Source organism: Leucoraja erinacea, chromosome 10, assembly GCF_028641065.1.
Source record: "Leucoraja erinacea ecotype New England chromosome 10, Leri_hhj_1, whole genome shotgun sequence".
NCBI classification, from domain to species: domain Eukaryota; kingdom Metazoa; phylum Chordata; class Chondrichthyes; order Rajiformes; family Rajidae; genus Leucoraja; species Leucoraja erinaceus.
Window position 1 is genome coordinate 26,073,083 of NC_073386.1, and position 21,087 is coordinate 26,094,169.

The 21,087-nt window shown below is 46.0% G+C and overlaps 1 protein-coding gene and 1 long non-coding RNA gene across 2 annotated transcripts in view; one reads left to right on the plus strand and one right to left on the minus strand.

Annotated features, from left to right (window-relative positions):
* Positions 1 to 4,556: 4,556 nt before the first annotated feature.
* Positions 4,557 to 12,052, minus strand: LOC129700942 (uncharacterized). The gene is made up of 3 exons (XR_008724119.1): positions 11,956 to 12,052; positions 11,491 to 11,629; positions 4,557 to 5,505 (listed from the first exon to the last, which is right to left on the minus strand). It is a non-coding gene; the product is annotated as an uncharacterized LOC129700942 (long non-coding RNA).
* The window catches only part of ttc39a (tetratricopeptide repeat domain 39A), an 83,184-nt gene continuing 73,893 nt past the window's right edge, over positions 11,797 to 21,087 (plus strand). The window contains 2 exon segments of the mRNA XM_055641783.1: positions 11,797 to 11,863; positions 11,866 to 12,022. Of these exon segments, the coding sequence (XP_055497758.1) occupies positions 11,812 to 11,863; positions 11,866 to 12,022 (209 nt within the window). The 5' untranslated portion in view covers positions 11,797 to 11,811.

Consider the following 21,087-nt stretch of genomic DNA (forward strand, 5'->3'; position numbering starts at 1 on the left):
ATATTTTGCTTTTGTGATCATTTTTTAAAATTCTTACACCCCATTGTTTTAATTGCTTTTTCAAATGCTGCTCACTTGATAAAGGTGGTTGATGCTATATATTGACGAGCATCTTCCATCTTTATCTATAACCATCAAAGGAACAATTAACTTAAATTTTAAAAAAAACTGCATATGCTGGAAGCTGAAAAATAAACAATATGTGAATCACTCAGGAGGTCGGGCATAATCTGTGGCATCAACTAATTTGATCTGACCAGTGATATTCCCTTTGTTCTACTCAATCGTCCGCCATTACTGCAAGCTTGCTTGTTTTCACCCAAGAGGTTTACTTTGTTTCTATTTCCATATGTGCTGCCTAACCTGTGGAGTATTCCTGCAATTTCTGTTTTTACACAAGCTCAGGTGGACTAGACCACTCGACCCAGCAGTTCTATGATTTTTGTTTTACCTCAATGCAATTTTCCTATTCTATTCCTTAATTTAATTTACTTAATTTCAATACCCAAAACCATAGCAATCTTTATTTTGCTCAGTGACTAAGCTTCCGGAGTCTTAGTGAGATTTACAAATACTCATGATGGTCTGGATGAAGAAATTTCTTGGTTGACCCTCTTATTTGGAGATGAGCCCGTTTCAAAACACCGCAGCCTTGTGAACCAACATCACTGTTCCAACTCCAATCAGAATTTTGTAGGTTCAATAAAATTACTTCTCTTCTAAACACAAGAAGCACCAAGCCAAATTTGCTCAATCGCTTTTCATAGGAAACCACTTCCCCCATTATTTGCAATTTCAGGAAGCAGTTTAGCAACTGCGTTTGGTTTCTGTGTTGTACAAGCAACTACAATGTGGACACCTAATTGAGTATACTAATTTAGAAGTGCGTGAATTTCTGGTGAAATAATTATTTGTATCTATGGATAGTGAAATGAAAAAAAAATGAAATGATTCAATTTATTGTCATTGTCAGTGTACAGTACAGAGACAACGAAATGCATTTTTAGCATCTCCCTTGAAAGGGAGACACAGGGCGTCGCGGTGTGCCCGCGCCTGCCGCCGTAATTACATTCCATTACAGGCAAAGGTGGGTGAAGTGTCTTGCCCAAGGACACAACGACAGTATGCACTCCAAGCGGGATTTGAACCGGCTACCTTCCGGTTGCCAGCCGAACTCTTAGCCCATTGTGCTATCTGTCGCCCACGAGTGGAAGGGGTAAAAAACTGATGGCGCATTAGCATTTCATCCAAAAGACCGCCCTGAGCATGTCACTTTAATTCTCCATCTCACTTCTGCACTCTTCTAATAAAGTCCAATGTAATCTGGAGGTAAAGTATTTCATTTTTCAACTGGGCATTTTACAGTCTTAAATTCAATTTTGACCAACCATTTCAGCTAAGTTGATTTCTCAGTTTGTGTTTCTGGGAGATACAATGCAGTTACGTTGAATAGTAGACTGAAAGGTTAAATGGAAAGTCACATTGAATAAACTAACTTTATTTGTGATTTAACGGATATACAAATGATCGATATTCTGATAAAACAATTTATTTAAGTAGGGCAATGAAAATAAGCAAGTATTATCTTTAAATTAGATTTGACCTTTTGGGAGTGAAATTAGGAAACACTTTTAAGATAAAGGTTCGTGCAAATATGGGCTTAGATTTCTAGAGGAAAGAATGACAGTAACAATTTTCTTATAGGTTTGATCAAACTATCATCATTGATTTAGCACAATAAGATCGATTGTACGCCCCATTTTTCTTACCAGTATATTGTACCAGCTTACCGTCACCTTTCCAAAAGGGTCACTTTGATATTGGAGGCACAATGTTTTTAGTTTTAGAGAGACAGCGTGGAAACGGGCCAATTGAGTCCCTGCTGACCATCGATCACCCGTTCATACTAGCTCTATGTTATCATGTTTTCTTATGCACTCCCAATACATTTGGGTCAATTTTACAGAGGCTAATTAACCCAAAACCCCACACTTTTTTGGGGTTGTGGGAGGAAACTGAAGCTACCAGAGAGAAAACCCACTCATTCACAGGGAGAATATGTAAACGCCACACAAACAGCACCCAAAATCAGGATCGAACCCAGGCTTCTGAGGCAGCAGCTCCACCAAGTGTGTCACCATGTTGCCCTCTGATTGTCATATTCAGGTCAATTGTTGTGTAATGTAATGGTAATGGTCTGTGTCTGTTGGAATTCAGAAGAACTATAAACAGTGTAAGAAGGAATTGCAGATGCTGGTTTAAACCGAAGATGGACACAAAAAGCTGTAGTAACTCAGTGGGACAGGCAGCATCCCTGGAGAGAAGGAATGGGTGACATTTCGGGTCGAGACCCTTCTTCAGACTATAAACAGTGTTCAATTCATAGAACTGCTAAGAAAGTGCTGGTTTGTTTCAATTATATTTGCATGCAAAAGAGCAAAATGTTTTTTAATTAAAACTACTCTGAAGGAAAAGATACTCAAATCATTCCACTTCCAAAGAGGAATACTGAAAATACAGTATTTGGAAAAAACACGTGAATTCTAAATTGAGTCAAAATTTTGATGTAGGTTTGTATTTCAGCTCTTCTGCAGGGTGAGGTATGCCTTTTCTTTTACACGGGAAAGTGACCAAGGATTGGTCCTGTTGCTATTGACAATCATCGCCAAAGATCAATAGTTCCATTCTATTTGATCAAGATCTGCATCTCTGACTCTGTAATGGTGAACTTTATTATCAATATCTGTCTTCGAGAGACTTATGAAATATGGTCAGCAATACATGTTATCCAGGGTTTTTGCTACAAATCTTTATTATTGGAGTCAGCGTTGTACAATGGGGACAGGTCGGTAGAGGACTTTGAATTTAAGAGTCGTAGAATCTGAGTGTGGAAACAGGCCCTTCAGCCCAACCTGCCCACGCCGACTTATCTACTCTAGTCCCACCTGTCTGTGTTTGGACAATATCCCTCTAAGCCTAACCTATTCATGTACTTGTCCGAATGTTTTTAAAATGTTGTGATACTATCTGTTTCAACAACTTCCTCCAACAGCTCATTCCATGCACCCACCACCCTTTGTGTAAAAAAAAAAGTTGCCCCTCTGGTTCCTATTAAATCTTTCCCCTTCACTTTAAACCTATGCCCTCTGGTTCGTAATTCCTACCCTGGTTCCATTTGGGGATGTTCGTGTGGGACCTATCCTCTCATATGATGATAAGTCAGCTTGGCCTCTAAATGTGTATAAGTGCAAGTGTCATCTGTGTACTGCAAATCCACCACTGAGGTCCAAGTAACTTTCATTCTGGAGTGGGTGTAGGTTGCACAACTGCCCACAATAGTCCATCTGTCAAATTGTTGTCTGTTCAATAAACTTATCCACACCTCTGAAACTTGCTAATCCACCTATCTTAGTATCTTCAACTTATTTGGTTATAGTACACTTAAGTCCCTTTAGTCATGTCATTAAACAATTAAGGCACCAACACTGATCTTGTGAACCTACAAGTTATAGATTGCCAAACAGAAAATAATTAATTTCTGTTATTAATATAATCAACATTTGCTCCTGAAAATTGATTAAAATATGGTATTTATATTTAACCATGGCTAATTATTAATAGAGAATACATTCAGCAGGGTAAGCAACATCTGTAGAGAAACAAAGTTATCAAGTCAAGAGTGTTTTATTGTCATATGTTCCGGACGGGACAATGAAATTCTTACTTGCAGCAGCACAACAGAATATGCGAATATGTAAACATTGCATAATGCGGAAGAAAAAAAGAAAAAGTTCAATAAATAAAATATAGTGCAAATAACAAATAATAATATAGTCTTTTGCAGATCATAGTTCATAGCTTATTTGTTATGTTTAATAGCCTGATGGCTGTGGGGAAGCAGCTGTTCCTGAACCCAGACGTTAGTTTTCAGGCTCCTGTACCTTCTTCCTGATGGCAGTGGTGAGAACAGTGTGTGACCTGGATGGTGTGGGTCTTTGATGATTTTGGCTGCCTTTTTGAGGCAGCGACTGCGATAGATCCCTTCGACGGTGGGGAGGTCAAAGCCGGTGATGGACTGGGCAGTGGTCACTACTTTTTGGAGTCTTTTTCGATCCTGGACATTCAAGTTACCGAACCAGGCCACAATGCAACCAGTCAGAATGCTCTCTACCGTGCACCTGTAGAACTTTAGGAGAATCCACTTCGACATGCCGAATCCGAGTAATCTTCTCAGGAAGTAGAGTCGCTGATGTGCCTTCTTTACAATTGCATCGGTGTGCTGGGTCCAGGAAAGATCTTCTGATATATGCACGCCCAGGAATTTGAAGTTGATATAAACAAGATTGTGGGTCCTCATCCTTCCCCTACCAAAGTCCACAATCAGTTCCTTGGTCTTACTGATGTTGAGAGCCAGGTTGTTGTGCTGGCACCATTTGGTCAGACAGTCAACCTCACTTCTATACTCTGACTCGTTCCCATCTTTGATTCGTCCAACCACAGTGGTGTCATCGGTGAACTTGATGGGAGTATGCATTGTGACCGGCTACGCAGTCATGGATATAGAGTGAGTAAAGCAGGGGGCTGAGCACGCAGCATTGAGATGCTCCCGTACTAATTGTTACTGAGGATGAAGTGGTTCCTCCAATTCGAACATCTGTTTGTGGATGAGGAAGTCGAGGATCCAATTACAGAGGAATGCGCAGAGGCCCAGTTCTGTGAGCTTGGTAACCATCTTGGAAGGGATGATGGTATTAAATGCCGAGCTGTAGTCTATAAACAACAACCTGATGTAGGTGTTTTTATTGTCCAAGTGGTCCAATGCGGAGTGGAGAGCCAGTGAAATTGCATCCTCCGTTGACCTGGTGTGGCAGTATGCGAACTGAAGTTGGTTGAGGTTCTTGTTGAGGTGGGAGTTTATGTGCACCATAACCAACCTCTCAAAGCACTTCATCACCACAGATGTTAGTGCCACTGGTCGATAGTCATTGAGGCACGTCACCTTACTCTTCTTGGGCACCGGTATTATTGATGCCCTCTTAAAGCAGGTGGAAACCTCAGTCCTCAGAAGTGAGAGGTTGAAAATATCTGCAAAAACTCCCACCAGTTGGTTTGCACAGGTCTTGAGAACTTGACGGGGTATACCATCAGGTCCAGGAGCTTTTCGAGGGTTCAACTCCCTGAAGGATCTTCTGACGTCGTCCTCTGACTAACACCGTCAGGGCGAATAGGGGTTTGGGAAGGCACATCAGTGTTCTCCCTATCGAAACGTGCATAGAAGGCATTGAGCTAGTCAGGGAGTGATGCTTCGCTGTCGTTTGAGCCGCCTCCTGATTTCGCCTTGTAAGAGGTGATGGCATTCAAGCCCTGCCACAGTTGCCGAACATCCGTCTCATCCTCCAGCTTAGAGCAGACGTCCCTTTTGGTCTTTTTGATGGCCTTACCAAGGTCGTATCTGGACTTCTTAATAGACCTCTGCATCGCCTGACCTGAAGCCCGGGATCTGGTCTTCAGGAGAATGCGGATCTCATTTAATTGACATAATGACGTTTAATTGAGACTAGATAAAAAACTGGAATATATCTGAAATTATTGAATTTGTGCTGAGAACAGTAATGTCCCAAGTTAATAAATAAGTTTCTTGAGCTTACACTAACTAGACTTCATTGGATCAATGGAAGAGGCCAAGGACAGAGCAATTAAAATATAATGCACAATTACATTGAATGGCAACCCTAGCACATTCTTGGACACTGAATGCGGGTGCACAGCATTTGGTTTCTCCCACATAATGGACACCACAGAGTTGGCATTGAGTTTAGTATGTTATTTTGGAAAAGGCACAGATGATTGGCTGCTGCATCCAAAGTCCAGAACAAGGTTCACAAGATTCATTAATTGAGGTATTTTAGGAATTTGCTTGGTCACCCATTGTAGTTACCAAAAGCCAGATTTGTGTTCTCTTCCTCAAAATGGATTTCCATTTAACTGGTTCATTACAGAAATTGAATAAGTGGGAAACAATATAGTCAGCTGGCAAATTAGTCACTAATCAGATTTTAATTTCCTTTGGGTTGCAACAAGCCATAGAGTTCAAAAGGAACAATGGGACATTGTGCTGCCAGTTCCTAATGTTAGCTGGCACGAAGCCTGAGACTTCCATGTGCTGGTTATCAAAATTTTAAACCCATGATTTACTAATCAATTTTAAACCATGGTTGTCAGGTTGGTTGGTTACAAGATTTTCCAAGAAATCGCTGAGATATAACAGGATTCGATGGTATATTAATTTCAATGCAGATTCTGTAAACTTGGGCAAGATGGAGTTCCTTAATTTTTCCCTCGGGAGGCAATTTATCCACTATCGATTACAGACCCACTAACTCCCACAGCCACCTAGACCATACCTCCACCCGCCCTGTCTCATGTAAGGCTGCCATCCCTTACCCTCAGTTTCTCTGGCTCCACTAATCTGTTTGAGATTAGGTTTTCCAGGACATTAATATTGTCCTCTTTTTCAGGAAATATGACATTCCCAAACTGGTTGCCCAAGCATCTTATCCATATCTCCACCTCCACTAGGTTCTGTACTTCGACTCTTGCCTCCCTCCCAACAGGAGTAGAATACCCTTAGTTCTTAACTTTCACCCTACCAGCCTCCACATCTTGCACATCATTCTTTGATATTTCTGTCAGCTACAACGTGATCCCACCTCCAGTCACACCTTAGCCCTGTTGCCCTTATCACCCTCTTATTTCCCCCCCACACTGATTTTCCTCTCTACCCTCGCCACACACTCCCAGCACTGGATTCCCCCCACCCTTCTGTCCACCCTTCCCCTCCCTTTGTTGTTCTCATCTGCCTTTGCCAACACCTCCCCCCCCCCCACGACTGTAATCTACCAACAAACTCCTTGCCTGGATCGATCTATCGCTTGAAAGCTCTTAGCCCACCCTTTCACCTATCCCTTTACACTGGTTACTTCCCCTCTACTCTTCCAGTCTAGATGAAGGGTCTGGTCCCAAATCTTCAACTGTTTATTTCCCTCCACCGATGCTGCTTGAACCCCTAGGTTCCTCCAGATGCTCTCCTCTTTTCTTGCTACTGATTCCAGCATCTGTAATCTCTTTGACCTTTTTTTTTGTCTTTAATTAATTTAATTCTTTAATTATATACATTTTGAAAATTATTGTAGATTAATTACTTTAAATTTTAATATATCTGTTGAAAAGCCTGCTATCGTGCAACCCACATTATTACAGTTCGGCAAGATCTGACTTTAAGCTGCAGCAGCTCTGAATTTTTTAGGTTAATCATTACAATTCTGGAAATGGAGTTATATACCTTTTCTGGATATAAAATGAATAATGGAAAGGCATTTTAATGGCTGTAGACTCTGTAGAATTGGATTTATTAGACCAATCCAGCATTTATTTCCCATTTGTATTTGAATCCTTTGTGTTCTGAAAATACTGCCACAATGTTGTCATGTAGGATAAGGTAGCATTTTGAGGAAATATTCTGCATACAGTAATAGTGTGAGATGTTGGCAGTACAATGTGCTCAACCTTTACCCTATTGCAATGTGTCATAATGGAATACAATAAATTGCCTAAGAATTTATTTTATTTTTCTTAGGCATTGCATTCCTATTGTGTAAAAGTCAGAATCTGCCTGCTTGTATAGTATTTATTAATTATCTGTTTCTTGGGACACAAAGCATTTATAAATCTTGGTGTTTGTTTTTTAATGCATTATTTCTGGTGTTATATTCATTTCCCCAACATATTTGTTTTGTTTGAACACAATTTTTAATTTTGTAAATTCTAAGTCTGGTTGCAATGTGTAGCACATAAAACAATTTCAATTTACTTAATTTGAAGACTAAACATAAATGGAATGACTGGTTCAAACAAGTGGGGTTTACTCTTATTGTAAATGGTGCAACATTATCACAATTAGAAATCAGCTTTGCTTTTGGGGGTAAAGGAGAAGAATCTGTGCAGTGGGATAGATTAAATGATTATTATTTCAGTATGGGCTCTCATCTCGCTAACTCACTCTTTCTAAACCGTCATAAGGAATAAGAGTAGAATTAGGCCATTCGGCCCATCAACTACTCCACCATTCACTCATGGCCAATCTATCCCTTCCTCCTAACCCTATTCTCCTGCCTTCTCCCTCAAACTGACACCTATACTAATCAAGAATTTATGCCTTAAAAATATCCTATGACTTGGACTCCACAACCTTCTGTGGCAAAGAATTCCACAGAGTCACCACCTGACTAAAAAAAAATCTTATCTCCCTCCTAAAAGAATGTCCTTTAATCCTGAGGCTATGACCTCTAGTCCTAGGCTCTCCCACCAGTGGAAACATCCACTCCACATCCACTCAAACCATGCCTTTCACTATACTGTATGTTTCAATTAGGTCCCCCCTCATTCTTCTAAACTCCAGTGAGTACAAGCCCAGTGCCGACAAACGCTCATCATAGGTTAACCTACTCATTTCTGTGCAGAACCACGTCATGGAAGAGTGCTGACAGACAGTTAATACTGGAGTAGCCCCAAACCACTACTACACATTACATCATGCCCTTTCCCACCAGTTAGTAACTTTTTGATTCTTACTGTACCAGGGTTAAAAGAATACTAAACCAGTAGGTAACATAGCCAGATTTAATTGAAAAGGAGCATTGGCTAAAATTTGAGATCAGTTTAGCTAGTAATGTGTATCTTCCAAGCAGGCGAACATTAAAGAATTACCTGAACAATGGTGACAATTTGTTGAGCATCTTGAGAGTCACGTGCTAACCAGGATGTAGGTAACTAAGAGAATCAGTACCAGTTATATTTCCCTGAAGGCAGTTTCAGTGTAAGATATGTAATGGAAATTTGCAAGAACAACATGAGTGAGTGCAGGTCACCACCTCTCTAGTTTGCACTGGACAAGTTTTGTTTCTCTTGGTCAATTAACAACAAGTGGGGCATATGTGTTAGCTCAGCAAAAAAAATTGGCAAAAGAAAGTAAACAAAAAAAACAAAACACCCCAGAAACTACTCAACAAAGATCAAGAGAACTACTGGAGTATATGCAAATAGATATTGGGCACATTAAATGGTCCTTTAATTACCGTATTTCCCAACAATGAAGACGATATTTTTTACCCTAAAATAAGGTCCGAAGATTTACCTGCATCTTGGAGGCCGAAGGTTAGATTGTTAGCTAAGAAAGATAGACTTGGCTATCCCTCAGTACAGCGGCTGGAAAAGGACAGCACCACTGGGGGAGAGAGAGTTCCTTCCAGTGTGTGGGGAGTCTGGCCCAGGTCAGCACGGCTGGGCCACCAGGGGTAAAGTGCGGGGAGGGCAGGAGCATTGAGAAGAAGGGGGTCGGGGATCATGCCAGCAACTCACTCAGTAGCTCGGGTGGCTGTGAGCGGCTGCCGGGATTGGACAGCAGAACTGCAGCTAGTCCCGGGGCTCGCAGGCGAACTGGGTGTGACAGCTAGTCCTGGGGCTTGCAGGCGACCTGGAAACTACAGCTGGTCCCGGGGACACGAGGGATCTGGGAACTGAAGCTAGCCCTGGCCCTTATGCAAAAAAGGGTTGCCGACCTCTGGACTAAACCAAACCCTTGATATTGTCCCACCAGCCTTTTTTCAAAATTTAGCAACACAAAGTGGGGGTGCGTCTTCAATGCAGGTGCGTCTTCATTGCCAGGAAATACGGTATATCACTAGGCTGGTTGACAAATGAATTGCCCAATTAAATCCATCTACTGTAAGTAGCATTGCTTCCAAATGTAATCTTGTGCTTAAAGTAGCAAAACCAGTTAAACTACCAGCCAGAAGGAATTCAATCCTGCTCTGATGCGTTCAAAACAATGACACGTGCCTACAAGACAACGGATAAGGGTGGAAATTACCCCCAGTTTTGTGGTTTATCAATAACCACAGCACTACCTGTCTTTTTGTATGGTAGGGAAGCAATCTATACATTACATAACTAAAAATCTCATCTTATCTTCTGCTTTGTGTTTTTACATTTGCGCGAAAACGGTACATGATAGCAGTACCTTGCCATGCTCCTGTGCTGCAAGTGCAACAAGTTTTGTTCCGATCAGTGGTATATTTTAAAAGTAATTAAGGTTTAAATATTTTTTTAAACTGCGCATGCGCAGATTGGCCTCCTCTCCTGTCAGTCACCGCTGGGATGCCCCTTGCTGCACTGATTGGCTGCGTCTGCTGTCAGTCACCAGCACCCGCTGGCCTCTGCGGGAAATACACGTTAATATTCATTTGACATAGTCTCCTTTACATCGGCAAAACCATGTGACTGGGCAACAATTTCACCGAGTATTTGCGCTCAGTAGGCCAAGACCTGCTGGATCTATCGGTCGCTAACCATTTTAAATCCCCATCCCATAGTAACCTTTCTGTCTTGGGCCTCCTCCATTGCCAGAGTGAGGCCACACAAATTGGAGGAACAGCCCCTCATATTTCACGGGTAGCTTACAACCTATAAATATGAACAATGAAAGACACAGTGGCACTTTCTCCCCGCCTCCCACTACAATCAGCCTGAAGAAGGGCCCCAACCTGAAACCTGGCCTCTCCATGATCTCCAGAGATACTGCCTGACCTGTTGAGTTACTCCAGCACTTTGTGTCTTTTTAAATCTAAATTCTCTGTTGACTGAGGAATAAACATTGTCCATTACACTGGGCTCATGATCTTTGAAATAATTCCATAAGATATTTTGCATCTCCCTCGAGAGTAGTATAATTGGTATTATTGTCATCTTTTTTGTAGTTATTGCCATGCAGCAAACGATTTGGCGTCAGCCTGTTTAGTTTAGAAATACAGCGCGGAAACAGGCCCTTCGGCCCACCGGGTCCGCGCCGAGCAGCGATCCCCGTATTTGATACCTACACCCACTAGGGACAATTGTTACATTTACCAAGCCAATCAACCTAGAAACCTGTACCGCATTGCGACTTTTCATTTTACTGCACATCTCGTATGCGTATGTGACAAATAGACTTGACTTGACTTGTACGTCTTTGAAGTGTGGGAGGAAACCAAAGATCTCGGAGAAAACCCACGGGGAGAACGCACAAACTCCGTACAGACTTGTATTTATCTCAATTAAATAATACTCAGGATGGAACCATTCAAATGAATATTAACGTGTATTTAATGATATTTCACTGGTCCTTCCTTTGTTTTGCACGATGGTTTTCCAACTTAAGAAACGTTTTAGCATTTGTCTTCCTGTCTGACGGTGATGAATTTTTCTGATGGATTCATTTTGTCCTAAATCTTTTGTGTTGTTATTAAAACACAATTGACCCAATCACAAACTAATTATTGAAATACGGTGCTTTCTGCACTTGCAGGCTTTGAAATATATTGCATAAAACTTACAGAAGAGAAACTGGTCACCTGACCAAACTGTAGCTTATTCTCCACATTATCTTTCACTCACCTTATTCCAGTAAAATGTGTGCGCAGATCTCCTCCCTCCTTGAACTCTCCCCTTCAACTGCTCGTGATTGCATCTCCCACATTTTAATCATACTCTGGTTGACGAAGTTCCTCTTGAATTCCCCATCCCACCCTAGCTTCTGGTTTATGAGGAAACAAAGACAAAGATCAGTCTCAAATCTCTACAAACTGGCTGTCTGTACAGCAGACAATGAAAATATACATTTTAAATTGTCATTTTTATTAATTTATCAAGACACTTGGAGCTTTTTGTTATGAAAGCAATCTGCACTCCTCGTGATTAGCCTGGGTGGGACCGAATATGAAGGCGTTTGTTGGGAGTGGCGTGTGCGCAATGAAACCTCACGCGTCATTCACCAGCCCTGGGAACCCTCGGCGAAAGGAATCATTCTTAACTTCAGGACTCCACCAGTTGGTTTTCGTGACCGGGAATTGCGCCGCTCACCTGAACCGATGTCCGCGTACACGAACCTCACGTCGCTCTGGAAGCAGAAGACCAAGTCCGAGCTGAGGTGAGCGCTGCCCGCGAGCGGCGGCGGCGGGTCGGTGCTCGCGCTGCCCGGGAGCGGCGGCGGCGGGTCCGTCCGTACGCTTTTATATATTTGTGCTACAGAACGATAAGTTTTAAACTTCGTTAGTTCTGCTTTGAACTTGATCGTCCGGAATGCAAACAATTTTGTTCTACTTTCAGTTCCAAAGAAACAAAATGCCAGTTCAATATCGCTGGCCTTAGAGCACATCGTAAGAATTTCTATCCAATCTTCAACTAGCTATGTTCTTACTTTACTTTAAAAAAAAAAGTTAGATAGAGCTCGAGGTAGGGGCTAGCGGAATCAAGGTACGCTAGACCAAAGATCCTAGATCCTCTAGGATCTTTGTACTAGACCAAGTGCAGACACGTTGGGTCTGTTTCCCCAACGGCGTTTGCGGGGGGGGGGGGGGGGGGGGGGGGGGTGAGAAGGGGGGAGGAGAGGAGGAGGAAACGGGATAGATTTGGGAGGGAAAGGAGAGCGGGGTAGGGGGTGAGAGATGTGAGGGAGGATGGGGTGGGGGATAGAGGGGAAAGAGTGGGGAGAGAGAGGGGAGGGGAAGGTGGAGAGAAGTGGAAGAGTGGGGAGGGAGGAGGAGAGGGGTAGCGGGAGTGATGGAAGGGGGTGGGGTAGAGAGGGAAGGGGGGTGGGGGAGAGAGAGATGGGTGGGAGAGGGAGAGGGGTGATGAGAGGTAAACATAGAAATTAAGTGCAGGAGTAGGCCATTCGGCCCTTCGAGCCTGCCCGCCATTCAATATGATCATGGCTGATCATCCAACTCAGTATCCAGTACCTGCCTTCTCTTCATACCCCCTGATCCCCTTAGCCACAAGGGCCACATCTAACTCCCTCTTAAATCTAGCCAATGAACTGGCCTCAACTACCTTCTGTGGCAGAGAGTTCCAGAGACTCACCACTATCTGTGTGAAAATGTTTTCCTCATCTCAGTACTAAAGGATTTCCCCTTTATCCTTAAACTGTGTCCCGCTTGTCCTGGACTTCCCCAACATCGGGAACAATCTTCCTGCATCTTTACTTAAAATGCAATTCAGGACTTTTATCTTCACAAGCAAAGTCAGAATGACGGCTAGTGAAGAATTCGAATAATCGCTGAGCGTTCAGATGCTGCGCCCGTCTCCTGCACCAAAGGGGGGGGGGGGGGGGGAGCGTGTGTCGTCACACACAAAGATCTTGTAGCGGAGAGCTCCGCTATAAGATCTTTGGTCACATACTAAGCACGCGCCTCCACAAACAGTTGAGCGTCTTCTTGAATGGAGAGCGCGTGGCCGCCTCCACAAACAGTCACACACACTATGGACCCGCCCCCACAAAAAATATTGTGTGAGGATGGGGGAGGAGGAGTGGGGGGGGGGGGGGGGGGGGTTGGAGCGGGCATGCATGAGTTGAGAGAAGAGAGAGAGAAGGTCAGAGAGAGAGAGTGAGGCTGGTTGAGACAACAACAAAAAAGCTGGATAAACTCAGCGGGTGCAGCAGCATCTATGGACCGAAGGAAAAGGGCAATGTTTTTGGCCGAAACCCTTCTTCCGGGTTTCGGTCAAAAACGTTGACCATTCAATTCGCTCCATAGATGCTGCCGCACCCGCTGAGTTTATCCAGCCTTTTTTATGTCTACCTTCGATTTTCCAGCATCTGTAGTTCCTTCTTAAAGACAGAGACTGTGCACGGTAAGGGAATGAGGAGGGAGAGGGGGGAAGAGTGTGGAGGGGGGGGGGAGAGAGAGGGATGGGGAGGGGGATAGGGGTGGGGGGAGAGAAGGGAAGAGTGTGGGGGGGGGGGAGAGAAGTGGAAGAGTAGGGGGGGGGGGAGAGGGGTAGCAGGAGTGGTGGAAGAGGGACAGGGGGAGTGGTGGAAGAGGGACAGAGGGGTAGGGGAAGGGGTGGGGGAGAGAGGGGAAGGGAGGGGGAGACAGGGGTGGAGGGGGAGAGGGTAAGGGGAGAGAAGAGGGAGGGGTAGGGAGAGTGTGTGGAAGAGGACAGAGGGGAAGGGGGTGGGGTAGAGAGGGAAGGGGGGGGGGAGAGAGGGATGGGAGAGGGGTGAGGAGAGGGAGAGGGGGGGAGAGAAGTGGAAGAGTGGGGGGGGAGGGAGGGAGGGATAGCGGGAGTGGTGGAAGAGGGATGGGGGAGTGGTGGAAGAGGGACAGAGGGGTGGGAAGAGGTGTGACAGGGAGGGGAAGAAAGAGGGGTGAGGGAGGGAAAGGGGTGGGGTAAGGGGCGAGAAGTGGAAGAGTGGGGAGGGAGGGGTAGAGGGACTGGTGGAAGAGGGACAGAGTGGTGGGGGGAGAGGGAAGAGGGTGGGGTAGAGAGGGAAGGGGGATAGAGGGATGGGAGAGGGAGAGGGGTGAGGAGAGGGAAACATAGAAACATAGAAATTAAGTGCAGGAGTTGGCCATTCGGCCCTTCTAGCCTGCACCACCATTCAATATGATCATGGCTGATCATCCAACTCAGTATCCTGTACCTGCCTTCTCTCCATACCCCCTGATCCCTTTAGCCGCAAGGGCCACATCTAACTCCCTCTTAAATATAGCCAATGAACTGACCTCAACTACCTTCTGTGGCAGAGAATTCCAGAGATTCACCACTCTGTGTGTGAAAAAATGTTTTTCTCACCTCTGTCCTAAAGGATTTCCCCCTTATCCTTAAACTGTGACCCCTTGTTCTGGTCTTCCCCAACATCCGGAACAATCTTCCTGCATGTAGCCTGTCCAACCCCTTAAGAATTTTATACGTTTCTATAAGATACCCCCTCAATCTTCTAAAATCTAGCGAGTACAAGGTGAGTCTATCCAGTCTTTCTTCATTTGAAAGTCCTGACATTCCAGGAATCAGTCTGGTGAACCTTCTCTGTACTCCCTCTATGGCAACAATGTATTTGAGCATTGGGCATTGTGACATCACACGATGGAACGTTCACCATGGGCTGGGGCTCCTGCAAAGGCATATGTAAATGAATCCATTCCGATTGGACATATGTGAACATTGGGCATTGTGACATCACACAATGGAACGTTCACCAGGGGCTGGGGCTGGTGCTGCTTCTATGGGTGAGAAGCCAGTTTATTTTTGAAATATTGGGGTGGGGGGGGGAAGGATTTGATTAAAAACGTGTACTTAAACACGACAAAATGTAATGAGGAGCGGATACTTAGAAAGAAAAGTGAAATCTCTACCGAAATGGAAAAGATGTCGGCGATTCTGCGTCTGGTTTCGGAGTTGCAGTGAATCAAAGGAAGAAATGCAGCCGGCAGCCGTCCATGTAAATGGATCCATTCCGATTGGACATCTGCGAGCATTGGGCATTGCGATTGGACATCTGCGAGCATTGGGCATTGTGACATCACACGATGGAAATGAATCAAAAGGCAGAAAGGCCACCGGACGGCAGCCGGTCGGATGGCACGAGAGTTTTATATATTAACTAGACCAAGTGCAGACCCGTTGGGTCTGCTCCCCCAATGGTGTGATCCTCCAACCCAATATTCCACCATGCACCCATCTCCTCCAACGGAACTGAACCCGTTCCCAAATGTAAGATTTCAGCACTCCTCTGCCTCCCTCAGCAGTGGATTAAAAAACAATTCCAATTTCACCTCCCTGCCTGCTGCAGCAGTTCCAATTGCAATACCAATTGGCCCTCCCCCTCCTGTTGAAGCACTTGCTGTGATATCCCATTGAGGTGAAAAGTTCAGAGTGTTCCTGTCTTGCAACTTAGTTTTGAAGTGTGTTGTAAGCTGATAGGAAGGAGCAGCGAATAGAAAGGCAGCCGGCAGCCGGACGGACGGACGGCAGCGGCAGCCACAGACTTTTATATAATAACCAAGCGGGTCCCGATGGGTCCCGTCCCCTCAACGCGCGGGGGGGTGGGGGTGGCGGGGAGGCATGCGGCATCACACATACACTAACCACCCCCCACACACACGGGGGGGAGGGAGGGGGAGGGGGGGGAATGGAGGGGGGGGAGAGAAGAGCGGGGAGGGGGAGGGAGGGGGAGAGAGAGAGAGGGGATAGAGGAGGGGGGATAGAGGAGGGTGGAGAGAGGAGGGGGGGAGAGATCAGGGGGAAGGATGGTGGTAGGAGGGAGGGAGGGGTTAGAGAAAGGAGAGAGGGGGAGGGGGGGGGGAGAGTGAGTAGAGGAGAGAGGAGGGGGTTAAAAGGGAGTGGGGAGATGGCGGAAAGGGAGGGTGGGGGGGAGAGGAGAGGGAGAGGAGAGAGAGTAGAGGGGGGGATAGAGGAGGGGGAGGGGGAGAAGAGGAGGGGGGTGAGAGGTGAAGTGGGGGAGGGGAGGAGGTGAGCCGGGCGAGCGAGGGTGCTGCAAAAAGCGGAAAGAGCCTGGGGAGAGAGAGAGAGAGAGCTCTAGTCCAGGGCCCGACTCGTAAACAGCTCTCGGGTTCTCTCTGGAAACCCAAGCCGAGGCACGAGCGTACTGCATGTCGCTCTTAGTGACGTCATCACTCGGGCGCTCCTCGGCATCTCTCGGGTTCTCTCGGGGAAACCGGAGCCGAAGCGCGAGGGCACTGTGTTTTTTCAATCCAGAGCCCTGGGGGCGGACGGCCAGCCAAGTGCTTGTCGACTGTGAGTCGGGAGGCGTCAAAATGACTGTGAGTTTAGGGGGGGGAGAAGAGGGGAGGGAGGGGAGGGAGAGGAGGAGGAGGAGGTATCACACTCAAATTAACCACCCCCCAAACACAGGTGGGGGGAGGGGGGGGGAGGGGAGGGGGAGGGAGGGAGAGGAGGAGGAGGTAACGGGACAGATTTGGAAGGGAAAGGAGAGCGGGGGGTAGGGGGTGAGAGAGGGGGATGGGGAGAGAGATGTGGGGGGGGGGGGGGGGATGGCGAGGGAGGGGAGGAGGGAGGGGGAGAGGGGTGGGGGGAGAGAGGGGAAAGAGTGGGAGGGAGAGTGGAGGGGGAGATGTGGAAGAGTGGGGAGGGAGGGGAGGGAGGAGGAGAGGGGTAGGGGGAGTGATGGAAGAGGGACAGAGGGGTAGGAGGAGGAAGGCGGGGGGGGTGGAGAGAGGGAAGGGGGTGGGGTAGAGAGGGAAGGGGGGGGGGGAGAGAGGGGATGGGTGGGAGAGGGAGAGGGGTGAGGAGAGGGAAACAGAAATTAAATGCAGTAGTAGGCCATTCGGCCCTTCGAGCCTGCACCACCGTTCAATATGATCATGGCTGATCATCCAACTCGGTATCCTGTACCTGCCTTCTCTCCATACCCCCTGATCCCTTTAGCCACAAGGGCCACATCTAACTCCCTCTTAAATATAGCCAGTGAACTGGCCTCAACTACCTTCTGTGGCAGAGAATTCCAGAGATTTACCACTCTCTGTGTGAAAAATGTTTTTCTCATCTCATCTAAAGAATTTCCCCCTTATCTTTAAACTGTGACCCCTTGTTCTGGACTTCCCCAACATCTGGAACAATCTTCCTGCATCTAGCCTGTCCAACCCCTTAAGAATTTTGTACGTTTCTATAAGATCTGCCCTCAATCTTCTAAATTCTAGCGAGTACAAGCCGAGTCTATCTAGTCTTTCTTCATATGAAAGTCCTGACATCCCAGGAATCCGTCTGGTGAACCTTCTCTGTACTCCCTCTATGGCAAGAATATCTTTGAGCATTGGACATTGTGACATCACACGATGGAATGTTCACCATGGGCTGGGGCTCCTGCAAAGGCATATGTAAATGAATCCATTCCGATTGGACATCTGTGAACATTGGGCATTGTGACATCACACAATGGAAACCTTCACCAGGGGCTGGGGCTGGGGCTGCTTCTATGGGTGAGAAGCCAGTTTATTTTTGAAATATTGGGGGGTGGGGGGAGGATTTGATTAAAAACGTGTACTTAAACACGACGAAATGTAATGAGGAGCGGATACTTAGAAAGAAAAGTGAAATCTCTACTGAAATGGAAAAGATGTCGGCGATTCTGCTTCTGGTTTCGGAGTTGCAGTGAATCAAAGGAAGAAATGCAGCCGGCAGCCATCCATGTAAATGGATCCATTCCAATTGGACATCTGCGAGCATTGGGCATTGCGATTGGACATCTGCGAGCATTGGGCATTGTGACATCACACGATGGAAACGAATCAAAAGGAAGAAAGGCAGCCGGACGGCAGCCGGTCGGATGGGACAAGAGTTTTATATATTAACTAGACCAAGTGCAGACCCGTTGGGTCTGCTCCCCCAATGGTGTGATCCCCCAACCCAATATTCCACCATGCACCCATTTCCTCCAATGGAACTGAAGCCGTTCTCAAAAGTAAGATTCCAGCACTGCCCTGCCTCCCTCAGCAGTGGATTAAAAAACAAATCCAATGGCACCTTCTCTGCCTGCTGCAGCAGTGAAAAGTTCAGAGTGTTCCTGTCTTGCAACTTTGTTTCGAAGTGTGTTGGAAGCTGGCATGTAAATGGAGAAGCCAGTTTCTTTTTGAAATACTTGGGGGTGGGGGGGGGGGGGGGGAGAAGGATTTGATTAAAAACGTGTACTTCAACACGACAAAATGAAATGAGGAGCGGATACTTAGAAAGAAAAGCGAAATCTCTACCGAAATGGAAAATATCTCGGAGATTGAGCGTCTGGATTGGGCGTGGCAATGAATCAAAGGAAGAAATGCAGCCGGCAGCCGTACATGCAAATGAATCCATTCCGATTGGACATCTGCGAGCATCGGCCATTCCGATTGGACATCTGCGAGGATCGGGCACGAATCGAAAGGCAGGAAGGGCGCCGGACGGCAGTCGGTCGGATGGCCCCAGAGTTTTATAGATAGATAGATAGATAGATAGATAGATAGATAGATAGATAGATAGAGAAGCAGGGGCGGAAATCCCGGGGGGGGGGGGGGGGGGGCAGGGGGTGGGGACCTCCCCCCCCCCCCCCCATTTATTGTAATCAGGATTTTAAAACCCGGTGAAATCTCCGCTTTCCGCGATACAGTGGGGGTGGGACTAATGATCGAAGGCACCGATTGGACGAGAGACGTCGCTCAGCTGGCAGTTGGGGGGGGGGGGGACCATGATGATTCAGCGCGATCATTGGAGGAGGGAGAAGTCCCTGGAGCCAAGATCATAGAGCGGAGCTTGAATTTCTTGCCTGGGTCGTAGGTCACAAGCGAAAAACACTCTCCCTGGACACAGACCTGCACCTCATCCGCAGCCAGGATCGATCCCGGGTCTCTGGTGCTGCAATCGTTGTCGAACCACCACTGGACCATCCCCGTCCCCACCCAAATGCCCCCATGCCTGGAGGTGGCCAGAGACGTCGGGAGTCAGATGGAAGGGGGAATGCCCCCAGGCCCAGAGAGGCAGCGCTAAATCCAGCTCAACTCTGCCTGTTAACTCTCCAGCCCTACCTGGACTTACGGAAACGACAGCCCAGGTTTACGGCCAGCGCAGAGAAGCAGCGCTAGCTCCACTGCTCTGGACTGCTGCCCCGTCAGTCCAGGCAGGGCTGTAAGTTAACCCGGCGAGACAGGCAGAGTTGAGCTGGATTTAGCGCTGCTTCTCTGCGCTGGCTGTGGGCCTGGGGGCGCCGCTCCCGTCTGATGTTAGGATTATTTAAAACTCCAAACATTAAGTCACACAGTTGGGTTTTAAATAAGTTAGAGTCATGGAGATCATAGAGTGGAGCTTGAATTGGCCCGATCGTGGTGTTTTTCACCGCCCAGCCTGGCACAGCCGGGAACTTCCATCGCCCAGCGGTCAAATTGCTGCGTCGAAGCGATCGAGGCTCCCGATGTTGAACCCCCCACCGGGGGATCGAAGGCCCCATGATTTGGGGCGGTCGAACCTGCTGTTGCTGGAGTTCGGAGTCGGTCACCAACCAGGTCAGCTCCCGATGTTACGTTCAAAGCAAAGATACTAGATAGAGCCCACGCCCGAAGCCTCACTTGTGTGCACACGTGCGGCCGCCAAGGAATTGTGTCCCCCCCATGTTTTGGCAGCGATTTCCGTGCCTGAAGGCAAGCACGGGTTACTGATTGTGGATGATCAGCCATGGTCACAATGAATAGGAATGTTGCAAAATTTTAAGATTTAAAAAATCAAGCCTCTAATTTATCCCATCAGATAAAGCACAAAAATAACTTTAATTTGATACCTAATTCACTTTCATATATTCAGTATTAAAAAGGTTATGGTAATTTTCATACTCGGAAATTAGCTTCTTGTTTTTCCATTAACTTAACACAAAAGTTGTGATCGAGGACAGTCAATTGACATAAAAGCCCATAACTTTCTTTAAAAATAAGAGATCTTAATGAAATTTTCAGTTATTATAGATTGAAACATTCTGAAACAAATATGATACATCTTACTTGGATGACCTGAAATTAAAGCATATAATTAGTTAGTTACCTAATTGTAGCTAATTACAAAATTGACCAGTGTGACGGAAATAGTAATAAACACCCAGACTGCCTTGAAAATTCAAAAATGTGATATTCTCAAGATCAGAACTTTAATATTATTGTAACGTTAAAATAAATAGTAAATACCCAACAAAAAATTCATGTTCACCAGTGTATTTATTATTAAGAGTGAATCTAAATTCAAATACTAGATCTAAACATATATCCCATTCTTAAGAAAAGGTTACAAAAAAATTTAAATAGCCAAATTTAAAAAAATAAACAATAACACAAAATATAGATGAGTTAGATGTTCTTATGACATGATTGTGCAATAAAATAATGAATTAGGTTATCTTGAGTGTGGATTGTGATAGATCGTAATGTTGGGGAAATCCAGAACCAGGGGTCACAGTTTAAGAATAAGGGGTAAGCCATTTAGAATGGAGACAAGGAAACGCTTTTTCTCACAGAGAGTGGTTAGTCTGTGGAATTCTCTGCCTCGGAGGGCGGTGGCAGGTTCTCTGGATGCTTTCAAGAGGGAGCTAGATAGGGCTCTTAAAAATAGCGGAGTCGGGATATGGGGAGAACGCAGGAACGGGGTACTGATTGGGGATGATCAGCCATGATCACATTGAATGGCGGTGCTGGCTCGAAGGGCCGAATGGCCTACTCCTGCACC